At 40.2% G+C, this 19468-nt stretch overlaps 2 protein-coding genes across 2 annotated transcripts; one reads left to right on the top strand and one right to left on the bottom strand.

Annotated features, from left to right (window-relative positions):
- The first annotated feature begins 4196 nt into the window (after positions 1 to 4196).
- LOC109462501 (probable G-protein coupled receptor Mth-like 1) lies at positions 4197 to 6750 on the top strand. The gene is given in 4 exon segments (XM_019759055.1): positions 4197 to 4249; positions 4669 to 4843; positions 5678 to 5813; positions 5816 to 6750. Coding segments are annotated over 4 exon segments (1299 nt in total).
- Positions 6751 to 8119: 1369 nt separating this feature from the next.
- On the bottom strand, positions 8120 to 14442 carry LOC109462500 (galactose-3-O-sulfotransferase 2-like). Its single transcript, XM_019759054.1, has 6 exons — positions 14354 to 14442; positions 12666 to 12949; positions 11828 to 12057; positions 11312 to 11590; positions 10568 to 10741; positions 8120 to 8224 (listed from the first exon to the last, which is right to left on the bottom strand). The coding sequence occupies exons 1-6, from the start codon at positions 14440 to 14442 to the stop codon at positions 8120 to 8122; spliced, it is 1161 nt and encodes a 386-aa protein (XP_019614613.1).
- Positions 14443 to 19468: the final 5026 nt, after the last annotated feature.

Raw genomic sequence — 19468 nt, 5'->3', positions numbered from 1 at the left:
ACACATGCAACTAGCTACCTGTTTTGCGGTCAGGCTTTAACAACCACAAAAACCCATCCGCATCTGGGTTTCACATTGACAAGTGGTCTGAAGTGGGGAGCACATGTTTACTTAGTAATATCACAACTACGGCTAAACAGACATTGGGAGCGATCGAACGTCATCTGTGGTCATTCCCAACTATAGTAAAATCACTTGCATACACGTCACTTATAAGACCAAACCTAGAATATGCCGCGACATTGTGGTATCCATATACAAAGAAAGACAAAGATAAACTGTAAGGGTACAGAATCAAACTGCAAGATTCTGTATGAACAACTATGAAAGAGGCGTTAGTGTCACGGAAATAAAGAGTAACCTACGCTAGGTGTCACTGGAAGACAGAAGAAAAATATCCAGACTATGCATGATGATACAGAATGACTAATAAAGTAATGGACGTCGTAAATGCTAAGTACCTTATACCAGCCCTGAAGAGAACAAGAAATAGCCATACCTTCAATTATCAGAGTTATCAACCAAGGATTTCATTCTTTCCTAAAACTATCGCAGAGTGGAACTCGCTGTCACCAAGTACAGTAGGGTAATTTTCATTAGATATCTTTAAAAATGTCTACTAGAGTTAAATGTTCATTGGTTAGGTGTATTGAGTCGATCAGTATAATTTAGCTCGCTGCCGCCGCGCCGCGTGCCTGAGAAGCTGGTTTGTTACGCCGAAAGGCTGTTATAAACTTAAGGCTATACAGATACTAGTGTTACATAACGATTAAAGCATTTACTTTGCTGGATGCAATTGCACTAATATATTCCAATTGGGCACTTTTGCGTGCCTCTGCTAGAATCCTGTAATGTACATCCCCAGTAAGGTAACATGAAGCATTTAGTAAGGTAACATTAAGCCTATACAACTTGCCTTGGCTCAACAGAAACCCAAGGAGGCACTGTCGCAAGAATCAGCGCCTCTATAACAAAGCTAAGAAAACAGGCCAAGACGAAGACTGGAACAAATATAACAAAGTTAAAAAGGGAAAGAGCCCAACGATCCACAGAAACACAGCCTATACTAACAGTCCATGACATAGCTGGCGCACTGAAGGCTGTAGCAATACTCGATTTCACTAAAGCTTTTGACAAAGTCCCCCATGGCAGGGTCATCTCAAAACTGGAGTATCATGGAATCCAAGGCCCTACACTGATTTGTTTTAAGGCTTTCCTCTGTCACCAAACACAGTAGGGGCATTGTCATTAGATAGCTTTATACACTGTCTAGAGTTAGATGTTCATAGGTTAGGTGTATCAAGTCAATTGGTGTAATGTAGCCAGCTGCCGCCGCGCCGCGTGCCTGCGAAGCTGGTGTGTTACGCCGAAAGGCGGTTATAAATGCTATACAGATACTGATGTTACATAACAATTAGAGCATTTACTGGGTTGGATTTAAGTGCACTAAAATATTCCAATTGGGCGCTTTTGCGTGCCTCTGCTAGCATTCTGTCATGTATTTTATCATTTAGGACAATGCTTATTGAAGCTGGTCTGGCCAAAAAAACAACAACAAACAGTCACTGAAACAAGTGGACGTGCCCGATTCTGTATCCAAACTTCTTCATTTCCATGAGGCAAAGTGCCGAAATCAAGTGCTCCTATATGGTGTTGACGCAGACGTTTTACATTAATTGATGACAGAATCTTGGATGATAAAAGGCTGCTCCCTTAATATCTTATATACAACAAAATGTCTTGAGCTATTTTGCGATGGTACTTTCTTTTCTATCTTATCAATTTCACACGAAAAACTTTTCTTGATCCAAATGCCTCTAATATTTGCTCCGTCAGATAGAGTTAATGGAATTTTCCCAGATTCCTATCAACTTATATCGTGGGGAATGTATGAATATTATGTAATATAGTTTAATATTTCATGTATATGGTATGCGAGTGATCTTATTGACTTTTCACAAAATGAGTTTTTTTCTTAATTACCGTACCTTTAATCAACTGTGCTGGCTGCTGACTGGACACCATATGCAATACTTAATTTGCTGGTTTACAAGGAAATCCGACTGCTCACGCCATAGCTTTCGCAACAATACTGGTCAGATGTAGTTTATATTAGTGCTGAGTAGCTTTGACAAGTTCTACACCAGAATGGGAATACCATCCGCCAAAACAACACTGGTGTTGATGTGGAGTCTGTGCCCGTTTCTGCCAGGTGTATTTACTCTAACAGGTAAGCAAGAAGTCAACCTTCACCATTTGTAGGAAGCATTTTTTTAAAGCAAAGCATTCTTTTATCCCAATAATGTTTTTATCTGTGTAATGCCTACAAAACACTGTTAACGTTCATTAGACACATTTCGATAATTTTAAACAATAATGATATGTCGCTCTAATGCTGTTTTAGAAATTCTTATCAATAGCGTTGTCCATAAGATAAGTGCAATTCGGTCCATAGCATAAAAAACCCAAATTCTTGGCTGATTTAAGGGTTTTGCTGCCATGTTTTTTGCTGCTCTGAAATTGCATTGGACGCCTTAAGACTATCGCTCTTATTTTCTTTTGAGCATTCATGTAATGGACCACTGGAAGGGTCTGCCTAAATACCACAACCGACCACAGCCGACCGCTTCCTGGGTTAATATGCAGCGTACCTTTAGTAAAAAAACGGGATGGCATGTTTTTTAACAAATATCCCATGTCAACGTGACTAGCATGTTTTTAGACTAAAAGAAAATATGGTGCTAAAAATTGGGATAAATAACCACAGCTCCCTTTTTAACGCTCTGGATACATTGTCTATGCTTGAATGAATAAAAAAAACTGTCAAAAAGTCAAATCAAACATCAGCAGTTAATAGAGTTACCATGAGTTACCAGTTCATAGAGAGAAACCATGTGTATGGATGGGTTAGAGCATATATCTAGTGGAGCTTGATATACTATGATATCCGAGAGAGCACTTGGAAACATTTATGACGACTCTTCTATAGAAATGAGCATACAAATAAATCAGCCATGTAACTTAAGCTTAGCATCCTACAACTTCTTAGGAAAGTTTAACAGCTTTGTTTGATAATTCGCAAGAGGTGCTAATAAACTGAAGATTAACGTAGATCAGGAAGTCAATTGTAGGATTGATGGATAAATTCAATAATTATTCTGCGTTCAATAATGGACCTTTCAAAATTTGGCAAATGTAGCTTTGCAAGACATGGACATTAAACTACCATCGGGCATTGAATATGATATAGTATACTGCTACCCAATGTTTAAAACAGACTGTTACTGTCTAGGTGGATGGTTGGAGACTGATCCTACATGGGTGACTTCAGATGTCTGGCTTGCCTCAGAAAGTGCCCGATATGTTTCTGGCTATGTTCTTGACTCCAACCTAAACACAGGCTGGAAGCGTGCGGCTGAGGAGGGCTCATGGCAGCTGACTTTTGATCTCCAGACGCCTATAACACTCTCACGGATTCGTGTCTTTATAGATCCCGACCATAAACCACATGTGACACTCTTTCGTTCAACAACAGCAGGAAAACGGTGGCATATTGTAAATGTCGTCCAACGCTTAGGTGAAATTAAAAAGTATGTTGAACTGAGTGGATTCCTTTCCACTGGACAGCATTGGCGCCTGGAATTTACCTCTTTTACTCCGTTAACCCAAGTCTACGAGGTCATGTTTTTCAGTGTAAGTAATCATTCATTTTACAACTTGCCATTCATGTTTCTTTACATTCTAGTAGTTTTTGACATATTAGTATTTTTTCAGCGGATTTTGGGGTTTTGGAGAAATCATTTTGAATTTAGATTTTAAAAGCTATTTATTGATTTTATTGGAGAGCCTGATAAGGATTTTTTTTAAAGCATTAAATATTACCCGTCTCTATGGAACCCTAACCCTCAGAAAGTCATGCATACGCATGCATACGATAAGAGCTCCCAAAAGCTTATTGAAAAAAGTAAACTTGTCTTGGTCAGTGTCTCAGCTAGGTTTCCTTCCATGTAAACACCACGGTAGTTAAAGCTTGACTAAGGTCTGCTTATTCATTAGTTGATTTTATAGTATTACATTTGTTTTGAAGAGTCCCTAGTGTGCCCTTACTAAGCAGCCCCTTTTTTATTATGTTACAAATATGTGATAGATCCGACAGTCAAGGAAAGTTGCGTACAAGGTCTTTCCTGTAAGGGAAAATGCGGATCGCAGCTTACAGACGACCAGCTTACAGAAGACCTGCACTGCCAGTGTGACGAGGACTGCAGCTTTTTTGGTGACTGTTGTGCAGACTTCAAGTAAGCGAGCATTGTCTTTTAAATGACGGATTTCCTATATATATCCTAAACAATAGACATATTTTTATTAACTTTTCATAAACAAGTTTCCTTTTATCGTAACCGGGAAGAGTGCCAAAGCGAGTTATCTAATCATCGTCATTTTCATTTTTATGACTTTTCATGCACAACTATAATCGCAACGCATAGGTACTTCACTAGCAGTGTATTGATGTATTGTAATTGAAATGAAGTACAAAAATGCCGCTCCTGGAAAATTTTCAGTATTTTAAGACATAAGTAAAATATTCAAGACATTTTGAAGGAAGACCTAGAGAAAACACATGCAAAAATAGACACAAAGATATATAGTTTTTTTATCTTATCACCACAGGGAAGAGTGCCAAAGCGTGACATCCAATCATCGTCAAGAAAAATGGAAGTGTCTGTCGGGATTCTTTCCAAAGGCATCCTATTGGTTGGTTGCTGACTGTCCAGACGACTGGGTGGATGACGTCACCAAAGAAGAATATTTAAAAGAGGTGGATCCCTTTAACCCGAGTAATCTAGTATACCGAATGCCCTTGCGAGATAGTTCAACAAATGTTTCTTACAGAAATATTTTTTGTGCGGTTTGCAATAATGTCTCTCTGGCATACGCAGTGGTTTGGATATCTACACTAGAGTGTTATGGGTTGATCAACTCGTCTACTCCTGAACTGAAAAATACACAGATACACAATGTCACCAATAATCCTAGCTTACATTGTGCTGGGTCTCAAGTGTTGGAATTCTTGGAAGAACCTAAACTCCTAAACCCACCAAGACCATGTATTCCTTATGAAGATAGCATGTATGAAGGATACTGCGATGCAATTCAATGCAAATCTTACACTTCTCCATTGAAGTCCTCAGGACAGCTTTACAAAAACATACACTGTGCTCTTTGCGATGGGCTATCCCTCGAAGCCACTACACATTTACATTGTTTCACTGGAGCAAACAAAAATCAATGTTTTCCAAATTGTATCTCACTAACCCATTTGTTTAATTTTAATGCTAAAGAGAACAGTCCTAAGCAATGCCCACCAGATACTGTATACGATCCTTTTGTTGACACATGTCGGCTTTTATTGTCTACTAGCGTAGCTGATGTATCATCAAACAAAAGCAGCGTTTTTCAAAGCTGCAACACCACCACCTTAAATTTTACAGTGGAAGAATTCGGAAATCTTCCGAATGATACCGTAGACATGTTGAATTCCAACGTATCTTGCCCAGGCGAACAGACCATAACAAACTGCAGCAAAGGAACATTAAATTTCACCGAGGAAGAGTTTGATGTTCTTTCCAATGGAAGTGTACACCTGTTGAGTTCTAACGTGACTTGCCCTGTTGAACAGGTAGCCATTCTGAATACCACAGCGTTGGTTTGCGGAGAGTGCATACTGCAGTATTTCCTGAATGCCACAAACAATGATCAAACGACAAACAGTTGGGAAGCGACTCAAGGTTGGTTAACCTTGGGTCTTGTGATTGTGCTGTCATAGCGGCCTTTGCTTTCATAGGCTACACTATCAAATTTGGCCAGTGGAAGAAAGTACCGGCAAAGCTGAAGGTGCAAATGTTGGCTTGTATGGCAGTCGGGGAATCCCTTTTTGTAGCACGTGTGCTCCCTCCACCCGGGGTAGTCTGTGTGGTGTATGGGATAATCCTGCACTACTTTCTGCTGACTGCCTTTACGTCTATGAACGCGCTGGCTTTGGATCTCTTCTTCACATTTCGTGATGGTTCAGAAAGACCCAAACTGCGCAGCTACGTGTTGTATACCTGGCTGATGCCGTTGCTTGTAGTGGCGGTGACGGTGTTTGTAGAGTTCTGTCCCTGCAGCTCAGTCAGGGTGGAGTACGGAGTTCACTGTTGGATAGGCAACCCGACTGGCAGTTTGGTTGCTTTTGGTGTTCCAGTTTTCTCTGCCATTCTGATCAATGTCGTGTTGATCACTTTGGCTTTGCTGGCCATACGGAAGTCATTTAAGATTGCCGACGCAGCTTTGTCTCGCTCTTGGAGCAGTAAGGCCTGGGTTTATTTCCGCATCTCCTTTCTGATGGGATTTACATGGATTCTCGGTTTTATCGTGCCTTTTGCAGGCAGTAGGGTCCTTGAGTACTTCTTTATTGTACTTAATGCTTCTCAAGGCTTTCTTCTGGCACTACTGATGACGATGACGGGAGAGGTGTTACAGAGTTGGGCCTCTGTGATCAGGGCACGCCTTGGTCTGGGTGAACCTAATCAGAACAATGGACCAACTGCCGGCAGTCAGCAGACTGCCCCGTGCACATCAGGCATAGCAGCTACTGGAAGTAGTGCAGCTACAGAAGATATACCCATGACAACTTTTGTCGATGTTGAGGAAAATAAGGCAAAAGACAAACATTTGGTGAGCATTCCTGAAGGCGAAGAACAATCACAGTGACTGATATGTTCTACATTTCTACTGTAATATACCGGATTTCTTTTCAACAAACAAACATACAAACAAAAATTAAGACTTGTAATTTGCCACTCGAGGGTTCACTAGAATGTCTGGCATCACGCCTTACTTTCACATTTTTTTAACTTTGCAAATTAAAAAATATATATAGCCATAGCGATGTTTCATCTCCAAAATGCTTCTGTTTCTATGAAAATAGTTAGCTACAAATATGGTCACTAGACATCACAGATACTAATTAGATAAAATGTAAAGACTCGAAAGAGTTTTTAACGACCCAGCTGTGGACAGTAAAAAAATTCTCTCGTTTGGTGGTAGGAATGCTTGTAAACATAACAGGATTTGATACACACAATTAAAAATGCAGATGTGATTCCTAATGAGAATTTGATTCCCTTGCACGCTGAGGGGCTTAAGCACCGTCTCTCGACAGATGAATTATGTGAAGAACTCTTTCAATTTCAAGCCTTAAATATTAGCAAATCATTGTGTCTTATGAAATAAATTTAAGAATTTTGGTTCTACGAATTAGATTGTATATAAAAAAAAAAGAAATCAATAGTCTAGTTTCAAAGGAAGTTGTTTTTACACCCTTAGTAAGAGCTTGAGATACATGTACGATTGTGCTGAGGAAACTAGTATGGATATGTCGAAAGCCTTCTACCTTCTGCTACAGAACGTGATCGATATTTAGGCTACGTCACACATGGTAAGTGGGGTGGGTGGCCAGCTCCCGGAAGGAGCCAACATCAGGTGTCCTACAAGGCGGTGTGCTATCCCCATACCGTTCCTGCTCCTCATGGCATCGAGAACAACAGTTCATCCTGGGACCATGAACGCGGGATATGCAGACGCCATGTGCAGAACTATTTTATACGGCAAGCAAATGAAGACAACACACTCAAGGATGAAAACATCTCACCTTGATTCACCTACAAAATGACTGCTAAAATTGGAGGAAGAGCTAAATGGTACAGATCTGTCTGCAGATCTGTTCCCAGCCCGCCAAGGCTAACCATCGCGGGATCACGCGCACCCTAGGTTGACTCTTCAAAAGGCCTTGGCTTTTATCCTTGATAAGAACTTAACTCTCCAAGAACAAGTCACTTCGATGGTCACAAAACCCTCCCGTAGACTCCACTATCTGTGGCTACTTTCAAAACAAGTGACCAGTGTTGCAGACTAGGTCTCGGTATACCCGACTCACTTGTGCATTCTGTACTCGAGTACGGACATGGCCTCCTTGTTGGATGTAGCTAGAAACAGGAGCGTGCAATGGAGTGGGTCCAACGGCGAGAACTACGTATCATCAGCCGAACGGGCAGGCCTGACGCGGGTCGACGTGCCCGAACTACCCACCCTGCAAATCTTCAAACAGATACTCCAGAAAGACCACCTCCCACATGACCTTGTCCCTGTCTCTAAAGCTAATGCTCTCACCTTCTCCATCCCCCAGCTAGAACAAAACAACTTGTTCCTACATCACCAATTTCAGCATAGGCCAGCCTATTACTATAATTATAGGTGAATTACTAGATTGGAATCAAGATTTGTCCTGGCATAACAATCCCTTATATACCAAGTCACTAACAAACTGGAAAAACTGGTTCTTGAGTCACTATCTCACAATGGCCTGATGAAAATATCTGAGTCTGACTTACATATTCACTTACCTATGCTGAAATTGATTTAAAGTTTAGGTGTGAAATGATTCAATCTATGAGTTCTAGTATTTCTACTACTGAATTTCAATCTGAATAACAGGATTCCAATATCTCCTAGGAGGATTTCAGTCTCCCCTAGGGGAGATTAGAATCCCTATCTCCCCTAGGAGGATTCCAGATTCTCCTAGGGGAGATAGGGATTCCAATCTCCCCTAGGGGAAATAAGGATTCCAATCTCCCCTAGGAGGATTCCGGATCCCCCTGGATTCCAATCTCCCCTGTGATATATTTATATATGTGTGTGTGTGTGTGTGTTTGTGTGTGTGTGTGTGTAATACAATGTAATGTTATGTGTTTTTTTTAATCTATTAATTGTACATAACAATGTGATGCCATGGCAACACTATTATAATATTAGTTCTACAATGTATATACTGTATGTCTGCAATGTTGGTATAATAATAAAGAATTGAAATGAATTACATCTGATCAGAGGGAAAGGACATGTAGGACATATGTATATACCTTCCTGATTGCAATATGCACACCGACTCACGTATTTCCAGCTTGAGATGTAATGGTAGGGGTGGCTGTTCAGATGGGTTTAGTTGTGAAGAAGTATAACATTGACATGAAAAAAGGAGTCGAACTACTAAAAAAAAAAACGTAAATCTTTCAAGACAATCTCAGCCACAGATACTTGATAATTTATTAGGAATTCTATTAGTCGCACAAATTTTTGTGCGACTAATCTTCCTGGATTCCAACAACACAAGACGAAACAATACACAGACTTCACAATCATATAAAATTGACATTGGGCATCTACGCCACTAGACTTACACAATTTTCATCCTACACATGCTTTACAATCAATAAAATGACATTCAACTTTACACAGTTTCAATAAAAGAATTATAACTTATTTTACATTAATATTCTTTACCTTGAGTTATATTGATTTCGTCTACCCTGCAATTGTTTTAGCATGGAAGTAATATGAAAAATAAGTATAATATTAGGTAAAGTTCTCTTTCTTGCCAACGTCAGGATTGTCTTTTCTATAATTTTGTTTTTACGTCAATTTTTTTGTAGTAATTCGACTTTTTTCTTACAAGTCAATTTTGTAAGAAACTAAAACATGTACTAGGGAAACAAAAGGATAGTACTTGGATGTAATCTATCTTTTTGTATTAAAATTGTATAAGTCTGCTAGGTTCCAAGATATAACAACTTAAACATTCGATATCCATTTAAGAGCAAACTTTACAAAATACACAGGTATTAATTAGGTGCATAATTTGCATGAATAATGAGAGAATACTACAATTTAATAGGGGTTACCGCTGTAATATACCTACCATACTTGGAAGTTATAAGTCAAGGTGAACATATGCTTTAACTTGAGTATTATATACTAAGTAAGACATAACTAAGCAAATTCGGACCTTTTTGCTGGAATAACCATATTTGTTTTAAGATTGTTGTTGGAGACTATGATTATGATTAAATAATATTTCTGCAATGGTCATTCGTAATGGTTAACATAATTGGCGAAAAATATACATGTATCGTGGAATTTTTTTTTAAAGTTAGGTTTGTCCAGCTCCGTGTACTACCTTACAGTAAAGTTCTGCTCTTGTCTTATCTGCTGTTTGTTTTTCTTATCCAATTCCTTTTTATATTTTATTTGTTCAACCTTGTATTTGAAAGTTGGCTGCCCCTTGATAATTGACAACACATGTTCAATTGGCAGGACAATTGCCCACTGTCTCTCCTCTTTCAGTGCTGCCCTCTGCCGTATTTTCTTCATGAGTGATGCTTCCTGGTTTATTTAAAAAAGGAGAAAATTTTGAGTTGATTTATTCTATAACAGTTGACTATTGTTGCAGTGACATGATTTCGAAAAGACCACCACTAAAAATAAAGACATACACACACATACAGTCAATGTAATTCTAGAGTATCAAAAATATTAAAAATGAGGTAATCTGTTGGACATTTACTCTGAATTTAAGCACATTTTAGTCATATTTTAGTCATGTATCGATGGACAATCCTAACCCAACCTGATGAATTTCTTTTCCGATTGTATTACATTTAAAATCATATTTGTTATGGCATTCTGTACGTACCCGTGCTGCCATTTCCCAACAATAGTCGGCATCAAGGACAAACTCTGGGCTCCACTGGGAGGGTTTCACAGTAAATGTGAGGTTGGACTTCCTTTTCGGCCGTACATGACAGTAGAAGCTGACGTTCGTTTTTAGTTCTCTGTAGTACTGGAGCTCCTGGTAGAAATCAGGACCCTGAGGGGACACCATTTTTTTATGAGAAAGATTAGAAATGACTTGACTAATCGTTATGGTTATAACTCAGGACAGAAGTCTGCTGACTTTCTCATACAATCAACAATATGATGATCAGTTCTCTTTTGTACTTGGAATTCTTGTTGGCAGGAGGGAGGGCATAGGAAAAATTTTTTGAGCTGGGGGGAGGGCCTAGGAAAAATTTTTTTGACCTGGGGGGAGGGCCTAGGAAATTTTTTTTTACAATATTTGGAAACATCATGCCTACTTATGTTTTTGAGGGGAACGAACCTTTAAAGACCAAACACATACACCTTCAGTTCAAATCACAAGTCTTTACTTCACCCCGACAAACCTTAATTCATCAAGTCTATTCAGATACAAAAACGTTTAAGTGGCATTTTTTGAAAAAAAAAAAAACTACAGCATAAGTGTTGACATGGAAGCAAAGTTTTACTGCTACTATACTATATATACTTTACAGGTAAAAAAACATACATTGTTGCCAAACTTTTAAGACATACTTTCTTTTGGTCCAACGACGAAGAAAATATATTTGCGTGATCTTACCTCTGCCTCAATTTTCCGCCACAATGACCTGTTAAACATGTCGTACAGACGGTAATCCACAGCCTTCCACTTCCGGAGGTTGGCCAGCTCCTCTGCGGTAGGGGTGTAGGATTTGTAGGTGTAATTCCGGACGTTCTTCGGTATGATGTCGTACAGGACGTCTTGTATTTCCCAGCGCATGAGGCGTCTTAGGAGAACTAAAGACTCGTCAAGGTGTTCTAGCAGCAGAACGAGTGTGAAGTCTTCATCTAATTCTTTAATGTATGCTTCAGCTGCCTCCTGGTGTGAATTCAAAGACGTGGAGACAAAAGGAGAAACACTCGTGAGTCGAATAATTATTTACCTCGTGGTAATCAAAACTTCCTGATTCTCTGAATTGCTATAATGTTAATTGATAACAATTTGCTTCTGAAAGTTCTCATAGAATGCGTAATCCAAGCAAGAAGTCTAGATGAGCTGGTAGGAAAGCATGCGACTATATAACAAATATTCTCGGAGATGAACATGATTTTGTACCATATCATCCGCTCCTTCAGTAGGGTAGCCTAAGTCAAAGGCCAGATGGTTTCTGGTGCCGTCCCAGGTCACATTACAGAAGCTGAAGAAGGCCTCAGACAGGTTTTGGTACTTCCACGGATCTCGCAGAAAGGTCTTGATGGGATTTGTAGATGTGATGTTCAGTAGCTTGGGAATACTATAGAAGCTCATGCACGACTTCAGATGACTGAAGGGTTCTCGAATGAGTGCTTTATGTAGGGCGAGAAAACGGGAAAAAGAAAAAAAATAGAAAAAAAAAGATTATTCAATTGTTTTATACAGTTGCAAGTCACCGAATAAATAGACTCTTTTATTTATTCAGATGACGTTTCGTTGTCTATAATCTTGCAAAGGGCAATTCTGACTGGTTCATATTGTAAAACACAGGTGTCGCTGCAAAATGCAGTCTCAAACGACAACTGTGTATAACATATTTGCACATATCACTTATATATAAATGACAACTATCGCACTCCGTACAGTTTGGATCGCATCGTAAATACAGTTCCCTTGAACTGTTTAGAAATATAGAAATGTACAAACGTTTAAAAAAACGTTTATGTATGTTTGTACTAATTGATGGTAAACATTTCATAAAACCATATTCATTCAATAAAATCACATTCATTCTATCTCATTTGTTTTACAAGAAGGAGATTAAAGATTTATTACTCTTGTAGACATTCTCCATATTGTAAAATAATTACACTTGGGGATGTGGCAATAAATGAAATTGTCAAAATCGTCCAGATGCAAATGGCAGTCACTTATGTAGTAAATTTGGTTTAGTGTCTGACCAGAGCAAAATGATACTTACAGATATAGGCTGTGTTGGAGGGGAACTTGGACTGCAGCCATGTTTTGTTGTACACCATATGACCAAACAAGGCGTCGTAATGTTCCCCTGTAGTGTGCACATAGTCTGCTTCGGCTGGAGGGAACGGCCAAGAGACGTAACTCCTCGCTCTAGCTATCAACGACGTGAGGTTGTGGTTGATGGCATATCTTTGGAAAATGTTTACGGTGGTCATACTACCTGTTTTGTGTGTTTTGATGAAGACAAATTGTTGACTTGGCTTGAGGCAGGTGCATTGGTCACAGCTGGGTGCAAATACAGGTCTTTTTCCTTTGAACATACCTGGTTTTTGTCCAAGTGTTGAAAGAGGGCTGCTTCTCTGAAACAAGTTACTCTGTTGACAGACACATAGTAACAAAGTGGCCATTATTATGTTGCATACAAAAACATGAGGCTTAAAATTTCAGCATCTAGTTTACAATGAATTACCCAGGATTAAAATTTAATCGGATGAATGTTAATCAAAATTTAATCAAATAAAAGTTATCCCAAAAACATTGTGGTGCGTATATTACATGGGTAAACTTTGTTTTACTTGCCTGCAAATAATACACTGCATTTCCGACGAGCATCAACAGCATAAGCACGATAAACCATTTCAATATGGTTTTCATCCTGCATTCAAGTTGTGTAACTACATGATTGGGAAGAAGAGTAAATAATATTTTGGAAGACTTTAATGAATTAATAGATTAAAGTTCATTGGGTCAGATGACTCAAATAAATACTAGAAAGGTAACATTTGCAAAGCAAATGCATAATGTTTACCTTCAGTAAATAATAATTTACCTACATGGTCAATGTCTTTGGGTTGATATCGATAGCTCTATTATTACCATGCTCTATTATTACCAGGGTGGTAGCCTGGTATCTAGTCTTACGTGGTAGGGTCGGGTTTTTCTCGGGGCTGTAGAGGCTCTGTCCCGCCCGCCTCAGCTAGGTTTCCCGGTGTGTAATTTACGATGAGAGATTGATTAGCCCTACCACGAACGTCATACATATCGTGTTGGAGCAAACCAAATCCCCAAGCATACCATTCGTTATTAGAGTAACACTCCTACCGGGTCGGCCTGTTGCACTGCACTCCATGGGCGGGGGAAGCTATTAGAGCCCCTGAAGGCACAACCTACCTGAACACCCCAGCACCCCCAATCACGTAAGACTGGATACCAGGCTACTAGGTTGGGGTCTGTTCGTATTAATCAGTGACAAGCTTATATGATTACTTATAAATGACAGGGAGCTGCGTACGGGTAGAGTATAGGCGGGAATGGTACATTTGTTAGTAGGACTTGGATTCTTGAAATTGAATGTTGCATGTGCATCATGTTGCTTATTAGTTTGAATACATGTGCACGGAGGTGTGTGGGCATTATAATTAGTGTTGTATCATAGGTTCATTCTTGTTGCAGTAACCTACGATACTATAAGGTCCTATACGTTTTGAACGCATATGTTACTGGCCCGTAATTATCTTTTTGATATATATATATAGATAATATGATATCTTGGTAATATTTCAAGAAAATGCATTCCATGCTACTTGCATAGTAAAATAGTGCACCTACGTACTACGTTTTGTGTTAATCAATTGTAAAAACGTGGTGCCAACCTTGTTGACATCTACATGTATATACTGTAGTATATACCATTCGAGGGTGACTAGAGACATCAGTCTTTCTCGGCTGGAATTGTCAGCAAAACCGTTCGTCAAAGTTGGCTGAGGCCTGTCCATCATCGTATCCAGTCTATCGTGGATATGGCTATGTGGATATGGCTATATGGTCTTTTCGGGGTCACACATACGCAAACACGGGGTCAAAGTCATGTCACTTCATTCCCAGCCCATGAGCTACCTAGCACCTAAATTTCGTGCCCCGAGCATGTCCGGCAAATGGGATATCAAAACCGGAAGTTCTGCTGCAGTACCATGACAAACCGCCAGGTGACCCAAAATCTAATCATTTCGAGGTCTCATCACGACCTACCCACCTACCAAATATCAAGACAATACATCAATGTCTTCTCACGTTATCGTGTTCACAAACACACAAACACACCCACCCAGACACACGAACGCCCCGAAAACATAACCTTCTTGGCGAAGGTAATAACAAATACTGTGTAACGTAATACGGCTATCCGGGAATGCGTTCTCTTCAAGCCACCTGCCGGTTGAGGGAACATTAAACGGAAAGCCTCCCTTATCACGTAAAGATACGAGGTAACTGCCCCTCTAATTCTCACTGTAGGGGTGCTTTGAACACGCCATAAAATTTTCCTACGACTTACTGCAATGGCAACTAGGACTTACTCACTGGATGAAATTTGATCTTTACGAAGCATCCGTAAAGGTTTCTGTTCTTCACCATAATTGAGGTTAAGAATTATGTCGTCTTTTCTGCTCTTTTAACCCCTACTTTTTAACCTCCCCTTCCTAACCTCTCTTTGACCTCCCCTTTTAAACCTCCCCCTTTTAAAACGGAATCAGGACGACTCGGACCATTACCAACTCGGCTTATCGCAAATCTGGTCAACTCAGCCCACCGCCCTGGTCAACTCATGCGGTTATGAGTGTCGACAGAAGGTCGTATTTTATTCACCTCCAGTCTGATCAATCAAAACCTCAACAAGTTCGCGACAGTTTTCGTATTTTATTCACCTCCAGTCTGATCAATCAAAACCTCAACAAGTTCGCGACAGTTTGCGTCGTAAAGGCTACAGCAAGTAAATTTTATGGATGACATCCTCGGCAGACTCCAAATCTAATGCGATCGGGCGAAAAAAACAAGGCGGGCCGAAAAACCTAAGTTCCTACATTTTAGAATTTTGACTCAAATGGTTTTGATTCAGTGGGAACATCACAAATACACAACCAGCATCACATGCCGCTGCATCAAAATAAGAAACAAAACATTACATCAGAGCTTTTTCTTGACTCCTCTCTTCATAGTTATCTGCCATCCACCTTCGGCATGACAACAGACATCTTTGCCCATTTACGACATGTTGGTCAGAAAGCAGCAACATTTTTTTCAAAATCAGGCGAAAATTAATGCGCGCTGATTGATGTCATCCATAAAAATTACTTGCTGTGGCCTTATCAATCAAAACCTCAACAAGCTCGCGACAGTTGCGTAATCCCGATAGCTTGATGGATAACCGCACGGTGTGCCATCTAGGCTAATACCTCCCAAATCCGTTATCGTTGCGTTCCAGCCCATTTTACTATATCTGCAGATGATTTGGAATTGGGGGTAATTTAATAGGGCGAGGGTAATGTTTACCTCCATAAAAAATGGTAGGTTTGTTTTGTATGTATATGTCTCTCTCCACTCTCTCTCTCTCTCCATCTGCAGATGATTTGGAATTGAGGGTAATTTAATAGAGCTAGGGTAATGTTTACCTCCATGAAAAATGGTGAAAATGATGAAAAATGGTATTGTTTTTGTATGTCTCTCTGTCTCTGTCTAACAACTATGTAATAACTATGTTTGTACTTTGTGTTTGTTCTGTAGGCGGACATCTTTGCCGGTGCTGTGTTCATCCAACAGTCTCTGAAGTGGGACCTGTACCTGGCAGTGGTGCTGCTACTGGCCATCACAGCTGTCTACACCGTCACAGGTAGTTCCTATGGCGTGCTGAGTACATTATGCAAAATTTGAGCTTTTACATTGTTGTCAACATATATTATGATGTCTTTTATGTCTGAAAGTTATATACTAGGTGGCAAGTATTACCGTTGTAGTTGTCCGTTCCTTGTATGTGTCATATACATGTATTATACTTTTAGAAGTAATGTGATCAAATTTCAATGCAAGGCGATGTACAACTGATATTGATAACGATTTCAGGCGGTCTGTCCGCTGTGATCTGGACCGACACTGCTCAGACTGTCATCATGGTGGCCGGCGCCTTTGTCCTGACGGGGCTCAGTAAGTACTGCTGAAAATTACGTTACGAAGCAGGAGTTTAAATGTAAAAAGAAAAAAAAAACCTTTGCAAACTTTTGACTGAACAGCATGTCGTCGTTGCGTAAGTGGTAAGTGGGTTGTACGTACTTACAAAGTACGATCCCTATACGATAACATATATTATGATTTCTTCATTATAAAGATTGCGTAAAATGACAAAAGTTGCCATTTATGCTATTTTATGCAGCGGCATGTGTAATTTTATCCAGCGGCACCCCCTTCGTTACCGAAAATACTAAATTTTGCCAAAACAAAATGCCCGTAAAAACACGAAAATTTAGCTTTAGTCACAACGTTACAAATAGATGTTGCCAAATAGATTTTTTTAAAGTTTGGTCTTTCTAGCTCAGGTCACTAATGCGTTATCTTAGATGAAAGTTGTCGCGGCCTATAGCTACCCCCCTCCCCCTGAAATGTTGCACATATTTGTTGTAAATGTTTTGCGTCGATCAGTCAGAGATCTGGGAACAAACGTTTCAAATGGCAACGACCGTATTACGAGACGGAAATGCGCTTCGTCGCTTATCTTTATAAAGGAGCACAACTGTTTATTTCCCGTTTGCCTTAGAGGCTGTGCAACAAGTCTAGCGACCCTCTCTTGGAGATCAGCTTGGAGTCCACATTACCTTAAGCACGGCTTCAGCACTCTTCAGTACAGCTGTGTTTTGGTGTGCGTGACGGGTGGGTGAAGGTAGAGGGTGGTTGGCACACGTTTTATTATCAAAATTAATTAGTTCTCTTGGTTGGGAACAAATTAGAAGGAATTTTTTGAAGGGGAAGTACTGAGAGTAATATAAATCAGTACTAGTAGTACTGGGGGTAAATCAGTAGTGATTTTGGCGTACTACTGCCAACCGTGTCGGTAGGAAGGTAATGCAGTGAAGAATATCCGGTAGAACCTTTTTGGCTATTCTTCTTACACGTACAGCTACAGCTTTATACTTGTTAATAGTATCTGATATTGTTTAAGCGCAAATTGTAAAAGAAATGAGAAAATCAAACTTTGATCATTAAACCCTTTCGTCATTTTTTACCACTAACCTATTGGGGTAATATTGCTCTTCTTCTCGGCAACAACTGACTTTTATCTGGTTTAAATACAAATATATGCGTCACCAATCATTTTTACAATCACTTGGCAGTGTTCAAGCCACCAAAAGCTACCCAAATCACTCCAACTCCAGTTGTAGGTAATTTCTTGCCCATGCTTTTATCCCCTCTCTGATACCCACATTCCACTTAGACGGCGCTCTCACTGCACTCTCTCTGTCACCTGGAATTGGCCAGAGCGCGGAGAGAGCGTCAAGGTCGCGATGAGAGCACGATGGGAGTACGATGGGAGCGCGATGGGACCATGATGGGAGCGCAATGGGAACGTGATGGGAGTGCGATGGGAGCGCGATGGAAGCATGATGGGAGCATGATGGGACCATGATGTGTCGCGCAATTGTGGGGTCGTGTGGCGTAGCATAAGAGTGCTCGACTCGGAATCAAGACGTCCCCGGTTCGAGTCCTGACATGCTACCGATCTTGTGTCATTTGGAAAGGCACTTTACACGACTTTCCCCACGTCGCTCAGGTGAAAATGAGTATTGCATTGTCCCCTGTGTTGGTAACGGCATTGATATAAGTTGAAAAAAACTTCAGTGTGACGTCACGACGTCGTGTGATTAGATATTGAAATATAAACCGCGTCATATCATCGCCGTGAGAACGCCGTGGAGCTCATGTAGCATAGGACAAATTTCAGACTTGTCAGTAAGATCGGCTTCGAGCAGGGACTGGGGACAACTGTAAGTAGTGCTAAATATTTTTCTTATTAATATACATTACTATACAATTTTTATTATAATTGTTATGGATATTACTTCGTTGTTATAGAATAACTACGATCTTTAGTAAGTTGTCAACCTTACCCGAAAATAAGGAATAATTAGAATTTTGTTTTGTTTTTTTAATTTGGATATGATGATGAACTGTAATGCATTCTTTATAAGCTCAAGTCTCTCATTATTTTTATAATTATCAGTCAACGCCCTTTCGGAAATGGGTAAGGCCCCCATTCCACTTAGTGGCGCTCTCATGGCACTCTCTCTGCGACCTAAAATTGGCCAGAGCGCGGAGAGAGCGCCGAACTCCACGAAAAACGTGCTCAAGTGGAATCTCTACGGCGACCACTCTGCGCTCTCTGCACGACCAAAAACCCAAATGTCAGCACCGGGTTTTTTGGCGATCAATGATTTCATAGCTCACTCAACGAATTACGGAAATAGAGAACGAAATTCTGTACGTTTTCTCTCTTTGAAAGTGATTTAATAATCCTGCATCATATTTGCATTATTAAATCAAGGGTAAAAGGCCCGCATTTCACTAGGACGCTATCACTGCGCTTCTCTGCGTGCTCTCTGTGCTCTCTCTGCGACCTGAAATTGGAGGGCGGAAAGAGCGCCGTGAGAGTGCCGAAGTCGCCATGTTTTGTATACATATCTATATCTATCATATTGGGGCCATTGCGCACTCTCTAGGCGCTCGCTTCACGCTTTCACGGCGATCTCACGCTAATAGTTGCATCGCCGTCCTCGGCGCTCTCACGGCGATGGTATGGCCCGATTTATATTTCAACATCTAATCACAAGACGTGGTGACGTCACACTCATGTTTGCAATATATTAATGCCGCCACCAACACAGGGGACAATACAATACTCATTTTCACCTGAGCAAAGTGAGAAAAGTCGTGTAAAGTACTCTCCAAGCAGAGGTTTGGGTTTTGGGGGTATTTTAGCGTGTT

This window comes from Branchiostoma belcheri, unplaced genomic scaffold (genome assembly GCF_001625305.1).
Source record: "Branchiostoma belcheri isolate BF01 breed outbred unplaced genomic scaffold, Haploidv18h27 scaffold118, whole genome shotgun sequence".
Classification (NCBI taxonomy): domain Eukaryota; kingdom Metazoa; phylum Chordata; class Leptocardii; order Amphioxiformes; family Branchiostomatidae; genus Branchiostoma; species Branchiostoma belcheri.
This window is presented reverse-complemented; position numbering and strand designations above follow the sequence as displayed.

What these genes read in the sequence shown, in the direction of transcription:
- LOC109462500 (XM_019759054.1), bottom strand. Translation starts at nt 14,442, where the DNA reads ATGATGGACAGGCCTCAGCCAACTTTGACGAACGGTTTTGCTGACAAT. An exon ending in CTCCAACACAGCCTATATCT is followed by an intron (nt 12,058 to 12,665) that starts GTAAGTATCATT and finishes CCCTACATAAAG; the next exon opens with CACTCATTCGAGAACCCTTC. An exon ending in GGCGGAAAATTGAGGCAGAG is followed by an intron (nt 10,742 to 11,311) that starts GTAAGATCACGC and finishes GTGTCCCCTCAG; the next exon opens with GGTCCTGATTTCTACCAGGA.